At 40.1% G+C, this 19,317-nt stretch overlaps 1 protein-coding gene and 1 long non-coding RNA gene across 4 annotated transcripts in view; one reads left to right on the top strand and one right to left on the bottom strand.

Annotated features, from left to right (window-relative positions):
* Window positions 1-13,995, bottom strand: part of STAM (signal transducing adaptor molecule) — a 72,047-nt gene extending 58,052 nt beyond the window's left edge. For 2 of the 3 annotated variants that reach the window (XM_054522009.2, XM_002820566.5), the window contains exon 1: window positions 13,518-13,995. In XM_054522009.2, the coding sequence (XP_054377984.1) occupies window positions 13,518-13,557 (40 nt within the window). In that variant the 5' untranslated portion in view covers window positions 13,558-13,995. The remainder of the gene's footprint in view (window positions 1-13,517) is intronic. The other variant, XM_054522010.2, reaches the window with a different exon arrangement.
* LOC134762032 (uncharacterized) lies at window positions 13,334-16,574 on the top strand. The gene is made up of 2 exons (XR_010141483.1): window positions 13,334-13,849; window positions 13,952-16,574. It is a non-coding gene; the product is annotated as an uncharacterized LOC134762032 (long non-coding RNA).
* The last annotated feature ends 2,743 nt before the right edge of the window (window positions 16,575-19,317 follow it).

Below are 19,317 nucleotides of genomic sequence, written 5' to 3'. Positions count from 1 at the left end.
CAACAAAAATTAGAGCAGAAACCAATGAATCTGAACATAAGAACAATACAGAAAATCAGCACAACCAAAAGCTGGTTATTTTAAAAGAGCAATAAAACCGATATGCTGCTAGCCAAGCTAAACTAAGGAAAAAAAAGAGAGAGAGAGAGAAAACACCAATTACTAATATCAGAAATGAAAGAAGGGACATCACTACAGACCCCATGGACATTAAAAAGAAAATGAAGGAACATTATGAACGACTCTATACCCACAAAATTGATAACCTAGATGAAATGGACCAACGCCTTGAAAGACATAATCTGCTGAAATACATACGACAAATAGACAATCTAAATGGCCCACATCTATTTAAAAAATTGAATCAATAATTAATAATCTTCTAAAACAGAAAGCACAGGCCCAGATGGGTTCACTGGTGAAATTTACCGAACATTTAAGGAAGAAATTATACTAATTCTGTGTAATCTCTTGCAGTATATAGAAGCAGAGGGGATTCTTCCTAACTAATTCTGTGAAGCCAGCATTACTCTAATACCAAAACCAGACAAAAACATTACAAGAAAACTATAGGCCAATATCTCTCATGAACATAAATGCAAAAATCCTCAACAAAATGTTACAGGTAGTAAGACAGTTATGAGCAGGGCAGGAGAGGGTTATCCCACACCCACTAGGAATGTTGGGTGATTCAGCAATTATCACATTGCCTCTCTAAAAGTGATAAATTGGCAGCCTGCAGCAGTGAGAGAGAAGCTCCTAACAGTCCACAAGTGTTAAACATTAAAGTATTAATTGAATGCAGGCACCAGGGAGAAGCAAAAAAGGGGGCTCCAATAAAATCTCAGGCACTGGATGAGTGAGCCCAGGCATGTGCATTAAGAGACAAAATGGCAGTATATGACCTTCCTGGGGCAATCCACCAGAAAAGGGAAGAAAGCCTCCGATGGGCATGCATACAACTTTCTAAACACACTGTGCATGCTCACCTCCCAAGTATAAGGAGGACACTGCGCATGTGGGCCGCCCACCGTAAGGGAAGAATCACAGGAAAGGGGCCAACCTATAGAGTCCTGGGATCAAAGTTAAACACCGCACTTACTCTTCAACTCGCCCACTTGGATTTCTTCCAAGCGCACTTTCCTTTCTTTCCTGCTGTAAAGCTTTTTAATAAACTTCCACTCCTGCTCTGAAACTTGCCTCATCTCCTTGTCTGCCTTACACCCCTCAGATGAATTCTTTCTTCTGAGGAGGCAAGAACTGAGACTGGTGCAGATCCATACAGACTCACTGCCAGTAACTCAGATACCTTCCACCGATAACAAAAATATCAGCAAACTGATTCCAACAATGTATAAAAAGAATTATATATGCCATGACAAATTAAGATTCATCCCAGGTACACAAGGCTGATTCAACATTTGAACCGTTACCCTCCAAGAAATCAGAAGACTCTTTTCTGAGGGCTCTATGTCAGCCCAAGAGGAAAGACCTAAAGACAGTAATATTGCAGGAGGAGGAGTGGAGAGGCAGAATTCCATAGTCAATGGCCCACCAGATCAACCTACAGTGAAGTTAAAAGTCAATGAGACCTAACCACATGATCAGAATTTCCAATGTGCTTTTGATTTCTCCAGTATTAGCCATGGGCAAACAAGCAAGCTATTTGAAACTCTTTTTTTTCTTTTTTGAGACGGAGTCTCGCTCTGTCACCCAGGATGGAGTGCAGTGGTGCGATCTCGGCTCACTGCAACCTCTATCTCCCAGGTTCAAGCGATTCTCCTGCCTCAGCGTCCCGAGTACCTGGGACTACAGGTGGGTGCCACAACGTCCAGCTAAGTTTTTTGTATTTTTAGTAGAGACGGGGTTTCACCATGTTAGCCAGGATGGTCTCAATCTCCTGACCTGGTGATTCACCCACCTCGGCTTCCCAAAGTGCTGGGATTACAGGCATGAGGAAACTATCTTCTAATGTGGAAGTTAAAGAAAAAGACCAAAAAAAGAAAAAGAAAAAAGCAACTTAAGAGAAAAAGAATATGCGTAGGAGGGAAAAAAAACTTTAAAAAAATCATTATATTTCAAAACAACAGCTGTACAGAAGCAGAGGGTAACCAGTCTTGACTGGAACACTGCAGTTCAAAAAGCAGATATGCTGAAAGATAACATCACCAAGATCTTCAATAGCAGTCTCCATTTTTTAAACACAGATGGGTTGGGGGGGATGGTGGAAATGACTCATACCAAGATTCTTATCTGTAATGGTTGGTCTTGACCATGTGATAATGAAATTCTTGTTTCCATACTCTCCTCCATGCCCTGCTGCCTAGATCAACAGAGTACACTTATTTCCTCATTTTGACCTACTACTGAGAGCAGAAGTAGGTCAAGTGAGTTTAAGCACAGAAAATAGAAAGCAGTCAACTCTGACCAAATATTTTACAGGTGTATAATACCTGCTATATATCACAGCATCACCTGCTAGTTAGTCACTACCACTGGACAACTAAAATAAGCATCTAGTAAAGACCAAGTGGATAATAACCAATGGGTATTGGTTAGGTAGGGTCCCTACCTAGCTACCCTACAATCTTCTAACATAGAAGATAGCAAAAGCAGATTATTCACACAAATTAATTCCTCGCGTAAGAATTAATACAAAGATCCAAACAATTCATGATCTCAATAAAGCGATTTACTTGCAGGCAATTATAAAATTTGAACACATATTCAGCAAAATGGAATAGCCTTCTAGTCCATGCCATACCCTATCAGAAGTAGCTTACAATCTAAGAAAGGAAATGAAACCAGCAGATAGACTTAAATTCAAGATTGAAAGGGTTTCAAATAATGCAAAGCACAAAGCAAATTGAAAGAAAGGTAAAGATCCCGGAGAGAGAGAAGAGGAGAATCAGGAAGGGCTTCCCGACGTATTTAGAAAATAAGAAGAGGACAGAATAATGAATTCATCTGTTTCTAATTAAGTGAATAAAGTAAAAAGTAAAGTCACCAAAACAGAAAATAAGTATAAGGAAGAATCTAGGCTGGCTGAAATACAGACTACTTTGTGAAAGTTTGGAATAATAAGAGAACAACATTAAGACCTAAAATACTAGCTCAGGTGTTTGTACTACTTCGAGAAACATCAGAATGCCAAGAGTTCTAAATAAGGAAATAAAACAACAAGAACTAGACTTTTTTGAAAAACATTAATCTATCACCAATATGTGATAGATTAATTTACCTATCATTGTTCAAGTTTTGGTAATATATTGTAAATCCCTTGAAAATAATAAGGTTTACTTTGGGGAATTATTTTAATAACCATGCTCTCAGTCTAAGTGCTCAGAAAAATGATAATACTCATGTATCTGCAATATGAAGCCACAAAAAGTCATAGTAACATGTTGACCTTAAATAATACCTGGTTTAGCCGGGCATGGTGACTCACACCTGTAATCCCAGCACTTTGGGAGGACGAGGCGGGCGGACCACGAGGTCAGGAAATTGAGAGCATCCTGGTTAACACAGTGAAACCCCATCTCTACTAAAAATACAAAAAATTAGCCAGGCATGGTGGTGGGCGCATGTAGTCCCAGCTAACTGGGAGGCTGAGGCAGGAGAACGGTGTGAACCCGGGAGGTGGAGCTTGCAGTGAGCTGAAATCATGCCACTGCACTCCAGCCTGGGTGACAGAGCAAGCCTCCATCTCAAAAATAATAATAATAATAATAATAACAATAATACCTGGTTTAATGGTTTTCAAACTTAACTTTCAAATGCAGAAACCCTCTAACAATGCACTGCTAACTACCCAGAGGGCTAGCATACTTCTGATGCTAACTAACCAGTCAGCAAAGACTTCACAGGTTGAAGACACAGCTCTCCATAAGACTCCCTTCACTTCAAACCTCAGACACAAGCTCTGGGGTCCCCAGGCACTTCTGACCAACTGGATACAAACTGGGAGTTCCCACTATCCTTCAGGATTGATAATTCACCATAGCAACTCACATAACTCAGAAAGTACCATACTTACAATTAGAGTTTTATCATAAAAAACACAAACCAGGACCAGCCAACAGAGATACACAGTTGTCTCTTGGTATACGTGGGGGATTGGTTCCAGGATCTTCCACAGATACCAAAATGTACGGATGCTCAAGTCCCTAATATAAAATGGCATTGAATTTGCATAAAGTCTTTGCACATCCTCCTATATACTTTAATTCCTCTAGATTACTTATCATGCCTAATTCAATGTAAATGTTATGTAAATAATTATACTGTATAGAGCATAATGACAAGAAAAATGTCTCTATGTGTTCGGTACAGACATGATATTTTTTCCTCTACAAGTTTTGATCCACTGTTGTTTGAATCCATGAATGCAGACCCCCATTCCGTATAGAGCTAGATCTGGGAGGGTCCCAAACATAAAGCTTCTGTGCTAGGAAGCTTCATCAACCTCCAAGTACATCAGTGTGTATCACCACAATGTGTATCACCTACCAGAATGCTCAACTGAGCTTCAGTGTTCAGAGTTTTTATCTTGTTTTACCAAAACAAATGTTTAACTCTGTGAGATGAATCCACACATCACAAAGCATTTTCATAAATAGCTTGTTTCTAGCTTCTATCGCGGAATATTTGGTTTTTCAGTGTAGGTTTCAATGGACTGGGAAATGTACCTTCATGGATTCTACAATTGGGGTTTCATTATATAGGTATGATTTATGAAATCTGACCACATAGTGGAACTCAATCTCCAGGTCCCTATCCTTCCCAGGAGGTCCTATGACTCAAAGCCCAAATCCTTTAATCACATGGTTAGTCCTTCTGGGGTGGCCAGCCCCCAGACCGAGTCATCTTATTAGTATAAACTAAGCCTTTATCCCAGGGGCCCACCATAAATAACAAGGATGCTCCTATCACTCAGAAAATTCCAAGGATTTAGAGGCTCTTTCCTAGGAAACAAAGACTAGTCAAACTATTTATCATTCAACACTCCATAAGAGAATTTTATCTTAAAAGAAACCCAATATATACGGCAAACACAAGTGGAAGTGCTCTGATTGAGGAGTCCCAGAGCCCGCTCCCTAGGTACTCAACCCCTCTAAAGCCCAAGAATATTGAGTGAGTCATTCTGAACAATATCACTTTCTTCATCTTAGAAAAGGAAAGCATGTTATTACTTTGGTCTGGTAGTCCATTTTAATAATTAATACATCATTCTTACTGACTGGTAGCCAAGCAGGCTTTTTTTTTTAAGTGCATTTTTTAAAAGAACACACTTAAATACTAAAACCTGCCACCTTATTTAAAAACTGTTATTAAAAAGTTAAGTTTATCTGATCAAATATAAATTGCCTACTATCATAGTTGAGTGCTATCTTACAGTTCTTGAATTAATGATATACCCAGGAACACATGATACAGTTATCAGCAGAGATTATGTTGAACACTCATGAACTACTTTATTACTTTCCTACACATTAATAGAATCAGCATCTGACTCATATTTGTATGGATGGATCAGAAACAATCCACTTCAGAAATCTAAAATTGTTCACATCATTTATTGAGGCTGCCTCAAAATCATCAAAATCAGTGGCACAATTCTTCTCAGTTATAAAAGAACAAGTATTTTTTTTTTAATCAGAAGGATATAAACTACCTTCAACATGGTTCTGTGAATAGCAAATGAAGTCAAAACTATCTATTTTCTAAGACAAAAACAGGGTTTGTGGGAAAAGGAAAAGCGACAAAAATAACAGACTTGCTTCTAAAGAATTCAAAGCTTCATAATGATCTCATTTTATCCTGAGATTATCCTTACACTAATACTCAAAAAGAGGAGATTGAGAAATCTGCCCAGAAGTACCCAGAAAAAACACACACAGAGCCTCATTTGAATTTCAAAAGTCTTTTCAAAAGATTAGAGAACTTTTTTTCTGATAAGCAGCTACTTTTGATTTTTCTCAAAATGTATGACTGTCAAAGATCTGGGGAGGTAAGAAATGCTGACAGGATGACTTCGCATCATATTCAGGCAGTGAGGAAAGGACTGTCATTCAGTCAGCCCGAAGATGTAACAGTTCATTAAAAATGGCCAATGGAAAAGTAAGTCTGAAAAAAATTATCCTCTTTGCAAATCAATTCTTCAAAAATCTTTCATCTAATGTCCCTGATCCTCCTGGAAACTGTATCTGCAAAGAAAAGTAATCTGAAGCTCTGCTAACCAGAAAAAGAAGTAGGTATCAAAAGAACAGCATGGAAGCATTTCAGAGAGGAACATAAAACAGAAATGATAACCTAAAGGCATTAGAAAAAACAGCTTAGAAGAGAGGTAAAATAGGGACAGAAGAACCAAAGAATACAAGTTCTTAATCCAGTGGATATCAGACAGTTAACATATTTGTATTCTGAATTTTCACATTTCTCTCCTATGTTTTGACAGTAACTGACTGCACACTTTAGAATTCAATAGTCCCCACGTCTATTTCTAACTTGATTATAAAACGAGCTAAAACGTATCCATTGGTTACTACATACCAGGTGCTATGCTAAGTGCTTTACATGCATCATCTCCTCAAAACAAACCTACTGAGGATTAATGAACAAATAGGCATGTCAAGCCAGAGGATTCACATCTGAAGAGCACAATGGCATAAAACCAATAAGGAGTGAAATACACCTGTAAGAAAAAAGTGGAAGGTGAGGCTGAAGAGTTACAAAGAAGCCAAACATAAGAGGCCTTAAATGCCCTGCTGAAAAGTTCAAAGTACTGTGAAAGCTGTAGATCCTTTAGAAATTTTTTTTTTTTTTTTTGAGACGGAGTCTGGCTCTGTCACCCAGGCTGGAACGCAGTGGTGTGATCTTGGCTCACTGCAAGCTCCGCCTCCCAGGTTCACGTCATTCTCCTGCCTCAGCCTCCCGAGTAGCTGGGACTACAGGCGCCCGCCACTACGCCTGGCTAATTTTTTGTATTTTTAGTAGAGATGGGGTTTCACCATGTTAGCCAGGATGGTCTCAATCTGCTGACCTCATAATCCGCCTGCCTCGGCCTCCCAAAGTGCTAGGATTGCGGGCGTGAGCCACCGCGCCCAGCCCTCTCTAGAAATATTTTAAACGGAGGGGCCACGCGTACATTTACATTTTAAAAATATCACCATCAGCCATCTGGAAAATAACTAGGGAAAAACTGGAGGCAGGGAAGAACAGCTGGAAGCTACTGTACTAATCTGAGAGAGTGGTGATCTAAACCTGGAATCCTTGAGGGCATATTCGGTACCAGGGTATCTGGCACACGGTAGACAGGATACATTTGTTGTTTAGAATGTAGAAAATTACAACTACAGAAGTCAAGAATTACTCCCAAGTTCTCGACTTGTATGACTAAGTAAACTAAGGTACCAATTATCAAAACAGACAAAAAGCATAATTGAGAAGAAAAATTTCAAATGGTTTTGAACATGCTGAACTTGAGATATTTGAAGCCTATTCAACTCTGGTAAAGAGTCAGAATGTCATGTGTTTTCACAAATAATCCTCATAGCATCTGCATGACGTATAATGGATATTTCTATCCCTATTTACCAAAGTAGAAAGTGAATTCAAAGGGGTCCTATACCTATCCAACTATATATATTGTGTCCATTTACTAAGAGTAAATGCTGCAGGTGCAGTTTAAGCCCAAAGCCCAAGGTCTTTCTATCATACCACACTTCAGGAGAATGTGACATTAACATTTAAGATTCATCTGGCTTATGATTTATGAGGCTGATTGGACTAAGCAAAGCAGACTAAAAAAATGTCCAAGTATGTAGGACGTGGACTGGCCCAAAGCAGTCTGACTGGGAACACAAATATTCTATTATAGAAACAAAGACATATGATGATTTAGCAGAGGCAGGGAAATGATTCAAAGATGCCTCTTGGGTTTCAAGTCAAGATAACTACAACACTAAAATATTACCAAATTGGCTGGGCCCGGGTGCCTCACATGTGTAATCCCAGCACTTTGGGAGGCTGAGGCAGATCACTTGAGGCTAGGAGTTCGAGGCCAGCCTGGCCAACATGGCAAAACCCCATCTATATTAATGTAAAAAAGATTTAAAAACAAACAAAAATGTTACCAAATAATGAATGAAGAGCCAGACTGAGAAAGGTAACTTCAGTTTTCTGACAGATGAATTTGTTTTGGAGGGAAAAAAAGAAGACCAAATAGAAATACAAGACTAATGTTCTAGAAAAATACCAGTAATTCATTATTTGATAAATAATTCTTGAGTGCTTTCTATGTACCAGACACTATCCCTAAAGTATTAGGGGAAAAAAAATGAAAAGTTCTCATCTTGATGGAGTTTACATTCCACACAAAAGATAATCAATCAATTAATGTCAGGTCACTACATACTATAAAGAAAAAAAAAATGGAACAAAGAAACAGATTGAGAGGGTAAAGATGCTTTCTTTTTGAATTTTTTTTTTTTTTTTTTTTTTTTAAAGACAGGGTCTCACTCTCTTGCCCAGGCAAGAGTGCAGTCATAGCTCATTGCAGTCTTGACCTCCCAGACTCAACCAATCCTCTGGATACAGCATCCCAAGTAACTGGGACTACAGGCATATCACCATGCCAGCTAACTTTTTTATTGTTTGTAGTGACAGGGTCTCATTACGTTGCCCAGACTGGTCTCCAATTCCTGGCCTCAAGGAATCCTCCTGCCTCAGCCTCCCAAAGTGTGGGGGTTACAGGCGTGAGCCACTGCATTCAGCCTAAGAAAGGTATTTTTTTACAGAAGATTATTAGGGAAAGCCTCTCTTAGAAAATGACGTTTGAACAGAGTCCTGAATGGGTGTGATGAATATCCAGACCTTCAAATACCTGGGTGAGGAGTATCCCAGGCAAAGAGTACCCTATAGCTACAGAGGCAGGAATGAGCTTGGAGCGTTCAGATTTAAGAAGCCTGGAATTCAAGAGAGTGAGTTTGGAGATCATAATCATATCAGACACACAGGAAGGAGCCATACTGTGAGCCACAATAAAAAACCTTGCATTTCCCTTTAAGTAGGATAGGAAGCTACCAGAGAACTCTGAGCAGGTAAGTGACATTAACATTTTTAAAAGATCACTGACCTTTGTAAATGAGAACTGACTGTAGAGGCAAGAGTGGTAACAAAGAAAACTACCAGAAGGCTCTTGCCACTGACTATGTGAGATAACAACGACTGAAGTAAGGTAAGAATGGTGAAACAGAAAAAGGTGATGATGTGTCCGGAGTTTGTTCCCTCTGGTGGGTTTGTGGTCTCGCTGACTTCAAGAATGAAGCCACGGACCTTTGTGGTGAGTGTTACAGCTCTTAAAGATGACACGGACCCCAAGAGTGAGCAGCGGCAAGATTTATTATGCAGAGTGAAAGCACAAAGCTTCCACAGCATGGAAGGGGACCCAAGCCGGTTGCTGCTTCTGGCTGGGGTGGCCAGCTTTTATTCCGTTATTTGTCCCCACCCATGTCCTGCTGATTGATTCATTTTACAGAGTGCTAATTGGTCCATTTTACAAACCTCTAGCTAGCTACAGAGCACTGATTGGTGCATTTTACAAACCTCTAGCTAGCTACAGAGCACTGATTGGTGCGTTTTTACAGAACACTGATTGGTGCATTTTACAATCCCCTTGTAAGACCAAAAAGTTCTCCAATTCCCCACTTGACCCAGGAAGTCCAGCTAGTTTCACCTCTCAATGAGATTGTGGATATATTTTTAAAGTACAGCCAAAATATCTTGCTGATAGGATGAATGTGAAGTGTGAAGAAATAAGAAGAATCAATGATACTCCTAGACATTGGAGCTCAGTGACAGGAAACAGTAATCATGTTGTCTACTGAGAATGGCAAGGATGAAGGAATGAGCAGGTTTGGGCAAAGAACTAAGAATTGAGTTTTTGAATGTTTGTTTTTAGACTCTAAGCAGAATCCAAATGGAGATGCTCAGTGAGGAGATGGATATCTAGGTCGAGAGCTCAGGCAAGAGGCTGAGAGTAAGAACATAAATCCAGGAGTCACCAGAATACGCTAGGTATTTAAAGCTAAGAAATTAGATGAGGTTCTTTTTAAAATCTTAATAAAAAGTATAGAAATTTTTCTAAGTGCTTTACAAATATTAACTCAACCCTCTTAACAACTCTCTGAGGTAAGAACTATTATTATTACTCTTATATTCCATATTAAAGATAAGGAAACTGAGACACAGAGTATCTAAGCAACCAGCCCAAAAATCACACTGCCGGTAAGCAGCAAACCTGGGATTGAATCCAAGCAGTGTGGCCCCAGAGTCTGAATTCTTAACACTAAGCTAAATTGCTTCCTAATACTGTAAGGGAAAAAAAAAGGTGGAAGGAGAGAAGAGGCTCCGGAACTAAGCCCCAGGGCAGTCAACTTTTAGAAGTTGCAAAAAGGAGAAGCAAAAAAATTTAAAATGAGCTAAGTAGAAAATGAGAAAAAGTTTGGTGTCCTGAAATCCCATGAATAAAATACTGTATATCAAAGAGGAATGCTTAAGAGATCAACAAAGAAATGGACTAGAAAGTGACCGTTGGATTTGGCAAGGCGGAAGTCGCTAGAGACTTTGAAATAAAAACTTGATGAAATAAGTTATCTTTACGTTTCTTCTAAATTCAGCTCTTGAATTATAATGTCCAAAATGAGATTCATTTATTCCATAAATGTTTACTGAAAGTTCTTCAGCATGCCAAACACTGGTCTACAGCTAGGGATACAGCAGTGAACAAATCAAACAAAAACCCCTGTCCTCACAGAGCTCACATTCTAGTAACATCTTTCGGTGTTTCTTCCAAGGGAAAAGCTATCACCAGCATTGTGTCTCTTTATAAAAAATGTTATATTATATAAATCAATCAGTGAATTTCTGATTCAGCTTCAGATTAAGACTGAAGACAATTAATTTTGAAGACGTGCAAATGTATACAAGTGTTAAGTGATAAATAATTGTATCAAATGAGGTACTTTAATGTTATGACATACTCATTGGTAGATATGGTGAAAGAAAAAATTGTTAAGTGTATTCTATACACTGTATTCTATATGTTATACTATTAAAAAATAATATAGGAGTCTACTGGACTCTGTGCAAGGATTATGTACTGGGCATCTCTGAGGAGTCTTCTTAGATAAAACTTTTGTAATATTTCAATACAAGGATTGTCAGAAGAGAATTGGTCCAATACCAAAACCTGAGCAACTTTAAAAAGTAAGCTTTTCTGGAGCAAAACAATGTTGCTACATTGAAGAAGTATACTGTCTGGCAGGCTCAACTGACACATTCTCAAGTCAACAAATATTTATTAAACACCTCCTATGTAGCAACCACTAATTAAGGAGGAAAATACAGTATATAACTATCTTGAATGCTAAATAATTTGGTAAAGGCAAAAATGCTAAAATAAGTTAGAGGATTTTGTAAGAAGGTGGAAATCAGAGTGGACTAGTGCAGCGGTTCTCAACTGGGAGGTATTTTGTCCTTCCAGGGGGCATTTAGCGATGTCCTGAGACTTTAAAATCATGAGTGGGGGCTGGGTGACACTGGCATCTAGTGGATAAAGGCCAGGGATAAGGCTGAACACCCTACGTTGCACACGACAAACTCCTATGACAAAGATATTTATCTGGCCAAACCGTCAATAACGTTGCTACTGAGAAACCCTTTGCTACAGTAATTAGGAAATGATTCAGGTATAACGAGTTGGATTCTGAGTTGGCCTTAACACATAAGGATATGTTGAAAGATAAAAGAAAGCATAAGCATAGGACAAAAGCATAAAGGCAAGAAGGTGCCTGTGTTTGAACTGGGTGGTACAGGTACTAGGAACGGGTTTGACATTAAGAAATTTACCTGAATCCAATGCAAATATGTGTTCACAAAGTCAGCAGAATATAAAGGTGATTGGGTAGTTGCTAGCTAAATTATACAGGACCAAGAAAACTAGACAAAGGTGCTGTAAACAGAAGAAGCAAATATTAAGAAGCTGTTTTAAGTATTTCCCCTAGAGATTCATGTAGTGAGATGTAAAACTGCTTGAGAGCAGCCACTAGGCCTTGCTCATCACTGTATCTCTTATGTCACTGAGCCGCTGTGTCCTGTAGTGTGTGCTAAGTGCTTATTAAATTAAATGCAATTTTCCAATTCATTAAGTATAATCGGTGATCTCCAAGGTTCCGTCCACTGCTAAGATTCAGGACACTCATTTAAGGCGGAACAAAAAAGGTAGCATCTAGTAAGTGCCAACCACATAAAGGTACTGTAGCAGGCCCTCTAGACGTATCATTTAACCGCAGAACGGAATGATGTGTTTTCCCCTCTTTAAAGACAAGAACACTGGAACTCAAAGAATTTAACTTGCCTATGATTTCACTGTGAGCTGAGAAGTAGCAGAGGTAAGGAGTGAACCTTTTTCTACTCTTATATAAACCTCCAAGTTTCAGTGACATGCTCTAAGGAAGAGTTTAAAAAGAAAAATTCAACATCCACCTTTCATAATTAAAATACACAAAGACGTATAAAGTAAATTCATAAGGTGGTCCTTATTCACAGTAATGATTGCATTCTGCCATAAGGGATTTGCTTTCATTCCACACTTTTGTGCCAAGGTAGTTCCTACGTGAGTTCAAATTAAACCAAAATTCTCTCCCCGGAAACTAAAATTCCCATAATTATTATCTTCAAGTCAGAAAAAATAAAATAAAATAGAATAAAATAAAAAACAAAAAGCAAACCTATTGAATTGACATCATCAGTACCTAATGCCAGTGATTCAGAAAACAACAAAAACGTAGCATTTCAAACTCTTTCCATATTCAACAACTTCTTCCACACTTCTTTACACCTTTTAAAGTGCAGAGACCTAGCCTAAAAGAGACATCCCAAAGGCTCAGGTCCTCAATTCGGTTTCAGTCGTTGCCAAGTATTTCATCTTCATCGCTCTCAACATTTTTGAGAGTCTACCCTTAACCAGAGCTCCCTCCTTCAGTTACCGTTACAAAAGATTTTAAAATCCTCTAAGGAACCTTACCTAAAACATTCTGCCAGTTCCAGACGCTCAACATTTATTTGTCTAGGCAAGCACTTTTGGCATAGGGTTTACAATCCTAATCCAGCCAACATACGCCTTAAGCCCTTCGCTGTTCTTCCAGAAGCACAGTCCCTGCACCAGATGCTACACCAGCTGCTCCTCCCAGGCCCTTTACACCAACCCATTCAGCAGTTCTTTGGCAACCTACAGTCCTAGCTCAAGGCCCATTTCACAGGATGAGTCCCATTTCTTTCAAAGAGGATGCGCCAAGCTCTCAACCTCCTCCCAGCTCTGAAGGAGGGAACCTCAGGAAAGGAGAAGAGCGAGCTCTTCCTCGGCCCTGGCCCGAGGGTCCTGAATGCAGGCAGGGGCTGGCAGAGTGAGCGTGCAGTCCGGTGAGGAATGGGCAGGGAGAGGCAAAAACACTTACCAACATCCTGATCGAAGGGATTGGTGGCAAACAGAGGCATCTCCACTGCGTGCCGAGGTGTCCCCGGGGACTCCCCCTCGACAGCACCGGAGTCAGGGCTCGACGTAGGATGGAAGACTCCTCAGGCAAAAAGAGCAACAGAGACTGACTCTATAGGGTCCGCGACAGCTCCTCCTCTCACCCAACCCCAGCAACCGCGGCAGCAGCGGCGGCGGCGGCGGCGGCGGCGGCGGCAACAGCAAGGAGCCGAGGAAGCCCCGCGCGAAGCTTGTCGGGAATCTGGGCGACCTCGGCGCTGCCTGTCACAAAGCTGCCCCGAGCCTGCCCCGTCGGTAAAGGCTGAACAGGGAGTCCCCTCTGCCTGACTCCTCTTTTAATTAGTGACACACAAGAGTGTAAATAGTTGTTGTGTTTTCTGCTTTTCCCTTGGCTAGGAGTCTCCGGAGGACGGGGTCCTTCAGGCGTGCTGAAGCCTACTAACAACCCCAAGAGTGACTGGGAGACCCAGGAGAAAGAAAGCAAGTTGAGTTGGGGTCGAGCTGTGTCCCTTTTTTCCTTTCGCTCTCTCGGTTATCATAACCTTGTATTCCCTCTGGAAGGAAATGGAAATTCCTTTGGATCATCTTCTAGGTAAACAGTGTAATTCGCTGCTTGAGGTGACAAACTTGCTCGGATGAAGTCATGGGAGCTGAATGAATTGGCCTGAATCCCAAGAGGGGAGTGTTCAGGGCGCGCGTGTCCCTCGGAGAGGCTGAGGTAACGCTGGCTCCTTCCCGGGAGTCCCTGAACGCCCGGCTTTGGAATCCGCAGACAGCTCTTCTAGTAGGGCGTTGGCACCTACTGACTAACCGTGCAGTCACTCAGCAGCTGTGATGGTTGGTGACATGTCTTTCACAGCCCAAGATAGCCTCCCTAGACTGAGCAAACAAAAGAAAAGAGAAAAAAACTGGAGCTAGAAGTCGATCAGTGAGTGATTCCTAGCAACCCAAAATGTTGGTTTAATTATTTTACTTATAAGTTTGGTTAACCAGTAAAAATTATTCTCTGTGTCATGGAGTTTTAAGGAGCATCTACTAGAGATGCTGCGTCCCACTTGGAACAAACTTGGTAAGCTCATCTTGTACGTAATTTCAAATTATGGAAATTATCCCCCAAATTACGGCACCTCCAAATGTAGCATGGAAACTAATATTGAGATGTCAACACAGGATTAATACATAGTAATCAAAGAGTGCTTAAAAATTCATTAAAAATGAAGTCCCACCTCTAAAAGTGAAATGTGCAAATTAAAGTAGCGGTTAGATAATGTTTTGTCATTTAAGTAAAAATTACAAAGAATCGACCGGGCGCAGTGGCTCACGCCTGTAATCCCAACACTCTGGGAGGCCGAGGCGGGCGGATCACCTGAGGTCAGGATTTCAAGACCAGCCTGGCCATGGCGAAACCCCGTCTCTACTAAAAATACAAAAAATTAGCCGGGCGTGGTGATGCGCGCCTGTAATCCCAGCTATTCGGGAGGCTGAGGCTGGGAATCGCTTGAACCTGGGTGCGAAACTCCGTCTCAAAACAAAAAAAAAAGATTGCAAAGAATCAGGGATGTGAGGAATCAGACACTCACGTACTGTTGGATGAAATGTAAATACTGTATAATCTTCCTAAGGGAAATATTTGGAAGCACGAACAAACTTTTTAAAACGTTAGGACCCAGCAATTCCATTTTGGCAAATTAATCCTAAAGACATTCTTTTAAAACATGAACAAAGGTATACATTGGCAACATTGTCTAAAGGATCAAAGCATTGCCAACCACTAAAATGTCCCACATTAAGTGATTGGACAAATTGCTTCACCTCTTGCTGTGTCAGTTTCCTCATCTGTAAGAAACAGGAATAATAGGGTTGTGAGGATCAAATGAATTAGTACAAGCAAAACGTTTATTATAGTGCCTGGCATAGAGTAAGCACTAAATAAGTGCAACTGATCATTGTAATTTATATTGGTCAATTAGATCATAGTACATAAGATGTGAAAACTACACAGCCATTTAAGGTGCATAATACAGATTCGTATTTACATAGAAAGACATCTGAATACAAAAGTTTTCAGAAGGAAGTTACAAACCTTATAAAATTACAAATGCCCACAATTTTAAAAGTCTGAAAAGAAATACATGAGAGTATTATGACATGATTGTCTCTGAGTGGCAAGATTCTAGACAATGTTTTTGTTCTTTGTGCATTTTATTATTCAAAATATTTTAATGATGAGCGTGTATTCCTTTCAAAAGCAGAAAAAATGTTAAAACACAACAATGTCAAAAATGATATGTTGGTACCACCAGTTTCTTAATATTTTGAGGGGCCAATACCAGAAGCGTGCTTGTGTTTTATTATGACAAGTATAGAATTACTCGGAAATATCACGACTGATACGGAAGTCAGAACATTCCCTCTCAAAAATGTGCTTTGATTGCTGGGCTGACAGAATTAGGTGACAACTTGTTTACCTTAAGATCATGAGCAGTGTCTTGGGCCATTATCATAAGTGCGTGAGCCAGATATTGGTGGCTCAGACTGGCTGTATCAGAGCCAGATATTGATGAAAATGCATTTGGACGTGCTCTGTACTCTGGACTGAATTACTCTGTTGCCAGCAATAAGCCAGGGCACCAACTGTTCAAGCCTTGATTATCAATATGTGTGCCCTGGGAATAATACATACTAGTATTGAGAGTAGTATCCGTGTATTCTGACCTAGAATGACTTTAGCTATGGGGGTGGGGGGGTCTCGATGATTAATGTGCTGTATAAATAATAAACATTTTTTAAATATAAAATTTTTTAATATTTAACTTAAAAGACAAACATAAAAAGTGAAATGCTTTGTGTTTTGTGGTTAATGTCCCTTATTATCCCTTTAAAATACTGAAATTCTATGAGTGTCACTTTTAGTATTACCATAGTTTTTAAAACGTTTTGAAGACTACATATCAATGTCATATTAAAATGTTTCTGTAATGTATGTTTAATAAATTGTGTGGTTGTTTGTTAAATGTTATATCCCTTTATTCTCAGTTTGATTTTGAAAATTCATCTACGTTAAAAACAAAAATACTGGCCAAGTGTGGTGGCTCACGCCTGTAATCCTAGCACTTTGGGAGGCTGAGGCAGGTGGATCATCTGAGGTCAGGAGTTTGAGACCAGCCTGGCCAACATGGCGAAACTCGGTCTCTACTAAAAATACAAAAACTTAGCTGGGCGTGGTGGCGGGCACCTGTAATCCCAGCTACTCAGGAGGCTGAGGCAGGAGAATGGCTTGAACCTGGGAGATGGAGGTTGCAGTGAACCCAGATTGGGCCACTTTACTCCAGCCTGGGCGACAGAGAGAGACTCTGTCTCAAAACAAACAAACAAACAAAAAAAAAACTGGTATGCAAATAGAGTTACTATTGCTACAGGAAAAAGTCTATGATTTTCAAGTTCAGGAAAAGGAATATCCTAGGAAGGTTTTTAACAGTTTAATAATTCCAACCCAAGTAGGAATGATTACTATTTCTCAGTCTTTCCTCTTCCACTGCATTGTCACTACTTTAGTTTATACCCTCATCTCTTAGGCAAGTTACTACATTCACCTCCTGCTGTCTTTTCTCCTTTCCTACTGCTGTGGACTGAATTGTATCCTCAAAAAAACAAATGTTGAAGCCCTTACGCCCAGTGTGATGGTATTTGGAGACAGAATCTTTGGGAGATAATTAGAGTTAGATGAGGTCATGAGGCTGGGGCCTTGCTAATGGGATTACTGCCCTTGTAAGAAGGTCACTGGATTGCTTGCTGTCTCTCCCTCTCTCAGCCATGTGAGGATGTGGCGAGAAGGCAGCCTTCTGCAGGCCAGTAAGAGAGCCCTCACCAGAACCCGACCATGCTGGTACCCTGATCTCAGACTTCCAACCTTTAGAACAGTGAGAAAATTAATTTCTGTTGTATAAGTCACTCACTCTGGTATTTTGTTACGGCAGCCCAAGCTAGCTAATACAGCTATTGCCTCTAAACCATTCTCTGTCTTACTGCCAGAATGATTTTTCTAATACACAAATGTGATTATATATCATTTCCTTAAAATTCTTATAGGGTTTCTTCAGTTACTCAGTCATTCAGTAAATATTTATTAACTCCCATGTGTGCCAGGTAACATTTTAGATGTTGGAATTATAGGGATAAAAGCTCTGAGATTTAGCCTTTTTGGAGTACAGCCTATGGGGAAGATAGTCATTAAATAAAAAATTAAATTAATTGTATGATTACAAGTGTGCAGAGTAGCCTTACCTTCAGGATTAAACCCCCCTTCTTTAGCATTACCTCCTTAATGAACTGGCCTCTCAGTAACTCATCTCTTCACAGTTTTTTTCTCCTACCCTCTACGTTAGCCTTTCTGAACTACTGGCATTCACCCCCATGCTTTTTATATCTTCAAACAAGCAACTCTTTCTGCTTTTCCTGCTCTTACTCTGTTTAGGTCCTAGATCTCCTCTAAACTTCCGCTTAGATTTTGCTTCTTGAAAGCCTTTCCTGACTCAGTACCTGACTAGTAATAGGCACATAATAAATATTTGTTAATCCATTTGTTAATTGACTACCTCTATTATAGCACTTAATGGTATGGTATGTGTTACAGGTGTCTGTTATACCTGGGCGCGGTGGCTCACGTCTGTAATCCCAGCACTTTGGGAGGCTGAGGTGGGCAGATCACCTGAGGTCGGGAGTTCAAAACCAGCTTGACCAACATGGAGAAACCCCGTCTCTACTAAAAATACAAAATTAGCTAGGCATGGTGACGCATACCTGTAATCTCAGCTACTCGGGAGGCTGAGACAGGAGAATCGCTTAAACACGGGAGGTGGAGGTTGCGGTGAGCCAAGATCACACCATTGCACTCCAGCCTGGGCAGCAAGAGCGAAACTCCATCTCAAAAAAAAAAACAACACTGCAAATTGCAAATTTAGCATCTTAGGGCAACAACAATCATTTCTTTTGCTTACAAACAGAAATTTGGTTAGAACTTAGCCGGGACCACACAGTCTCAGCAGGGGTAGCTCAGAGGCTGGAATGACTACAGCCAGGACTACAATCATTTCAAAGTTTGCTCAGTTATATGTCTGGCAGTTGGTCCTAGCAGTTGGCTGAGTCATTGGGGTTACCAACCAGAACAACTACATGGGAGCTCCTCTGTATCTGCTTGGTTCTTCTCAGTGTGTTGGATGGGCATACGACTGAGTATTGTAAGAGCCGGGAAACTGCCAGTTTCTTAAGACCTGGGCTAGGAAATAAGCACAGCATCATTTCAGTCATATTCTTTTGGACGGGCAGTCACAGCATCTACACTTAAGGGAAGAGGAAATAAAATTTACCTCTTGGTGGAAAGTGTCAAAGAATTTTGGGGTCATACTTAAAAGCTACCACAATATTGTAACTTTGTAATTGTATAAGCATTAGTCTGAATCATTTTTCCCTGTTTCTGGGCTCTTCACGGTAGATACTCCATAAATGTTTGTTCAATGCAGTAAATAAATGAAATTTATTATGATTAAAATGGCAAACCTCCATCACTGGTCATGAGAGACTAACAGGATCCAGGCTTATCTTTTTACAATAAGCAAACAGGACACTGGACAAAATATATGGAATGATTTCAAACATGGGACAACAGGCAGCACTGGACTATGATTTCAAGAAGAAAGGAAGCATATGCAGTGAGCCCAGTGATTGCAACAACATTCTGCCTGGAATCAGTTTCTAGGCTGTGG

Source organism: Pongo abelii, chromosome 8 (genome assembly GCF_028885655.2).
Source record: "Pongo abelii isolate AG06213 chromosome 8, NHGRI_mPonAbe1-v2.0_pri, whole genome shotgun sequence".
NCBI classification, from domain to species: Eukaryota; Metazoa; Chordata; class Mammalia; order Primates; family Hominidae; genus Pongo; species Pongo abelii.
This window is presented reverse-complemented; position numbering and strand designations above follow the sequence as displayed.